Source organism: Oryzias melastigma, unplaced genomic scaffold, assembly GCF_002922805.2.
Source record: "Oryzias melastigma strain HK-1 unplaced genomic scaffold, ASM292280v2 sc07080, whole genome shotgun sequence".
NCBI lineage: Eukaryota > Metazoa > Chordata > Actinopteri > Beloniformes > Adrianichthyidae > Oryzias > Oryzias melastigma.
The window spans coordinates 1-1,224 of NW_023423642.1; the positions used below are offsets into that span (position 1 = coordinate 1).

Genomic DNA, 1,224 nt, shown 5'->3' on the forward strand with positions numbered 1-1,224 from the left:
GTGCCTGTGGACACATAGTCTTCATCAGGGTGGGTGAAGTTTCTCTCTGCAGGTCTGAACACTTCCTGTTCCTGCACACAGGTGGCGCTGCAGCCCGTCTACCAAAGCCCGTTACTGTATCGGTCCCCCTCCCCTCTGCTCCAGGGGGCGCCGGCCCGCCCACTGACCTCTGTCCACCCGTATGTCTGCAGGTTTCAAGGATGACGACTACATGGGGGGGCGGAGTCGAGGCGGCAGCAGTCGTCCCAGCGACAGACGGGGGGGAGGCGGTGGAATGGGACGGTTCAGAGAAGGACCCCCCCGTGGGGGGACAACAGACTTTAGGGAACCTTCTGAAGGTGACATCACTTCCTGTTTGCAGTTTGTTGGATTCCCGCCCGGACTGACGTGGCGGCGTGTGTCTGTCTGCAGAGGAGCGAGCGCAGCGCCCCCGGCTGCAGCTGAAGCCTCGAACCGTCTCTGAGCCGCTCAACCAGGTCGCCAATCCCAACTCCGCCATCTTCGGCGGAGCCAAGCCACGAGAAGAGGTGACCTGCAAAGACGAACGCTGAGCGGGACGGCGGCGTTGGGTGGGAGGCGGCGTGATGCAGGCGCCACGTTTAGCTTCAGAACGAGCAGACTGACCCCGCCCCAGCAGAATAGTAGTTCATGGGACGGTGGTCCTCCGGTAACACACCTGCATGTCCGACCTTTATCATAGTCACTCCTCTGTAGCCCCGCCCCTTCTTCCTAATAGGTCTACGTTTCCTGTTTGACTCCAAGCTTACGGTTTGAGTTCTCAAAAATCCGCCAGCGAACCTCACAACGGAAACGAGACTCCGCCTCCATCAGCTCCATAGAGCCAGGATATGACATCACAGTTCTGAAGGACTTCCTGCTGTGTCATGCTAGCATGCTAACGTCCTGCGACTGTTCGCGGGAAAGAAGTTCTAAAACAATCGTACGTTTTCAGACGCTAAAGTCGTTTGTTAGCATGTTGGCGTGTTTTCGCTCTTCCTGGTTCAGTCTCAGACCACAGAGTAACAGCTGCAAAGGATTCTGGGATTGAAGAAGGGACGTCCGTTCCTTTTCAGAGGAAATGCTTCCAGGTTATTTCTTTTTCTAAAAACAGGAAGTCAGACGCTCGCCCTTCCTGCTGCTGGATCATGTGGGTGTGGTCTGGTGGTGCATTCGAGTTCTTGAAGGGGGGTGGGAAATGTGAAACCAGACTCAACCGTTGAGGGG

At 56.5% G+C, this 1,224-nt stretch overlaps 1 protein-coding gene across 1 annotated transcript; it reads left to right on the top strand.

Moving 5' to 3' along the window:
* The first annotated feature begins 71 nt into the window (after positions 1-71).
* LOC112138922 (eukaryotic translation initiation factor 4H) lies at positions 72-1,208 on the top strand. The gene is made up of 2 exons (XM_024261585.2): positions 72-338; positions 412-1,208. The coding sequence occupies exons 1-2, from the start codon at positions 182-184 to the stop codon at positions 549-551; spliced, it is 297 nt and encodes a 98-aa protein (XP_024117353.1). The 5' UTR covers positions 72-181; the 3' UTR covers positions 552-1,208.
* Positions 1,209-1,224: the final 16 nt, after the last annotated feature.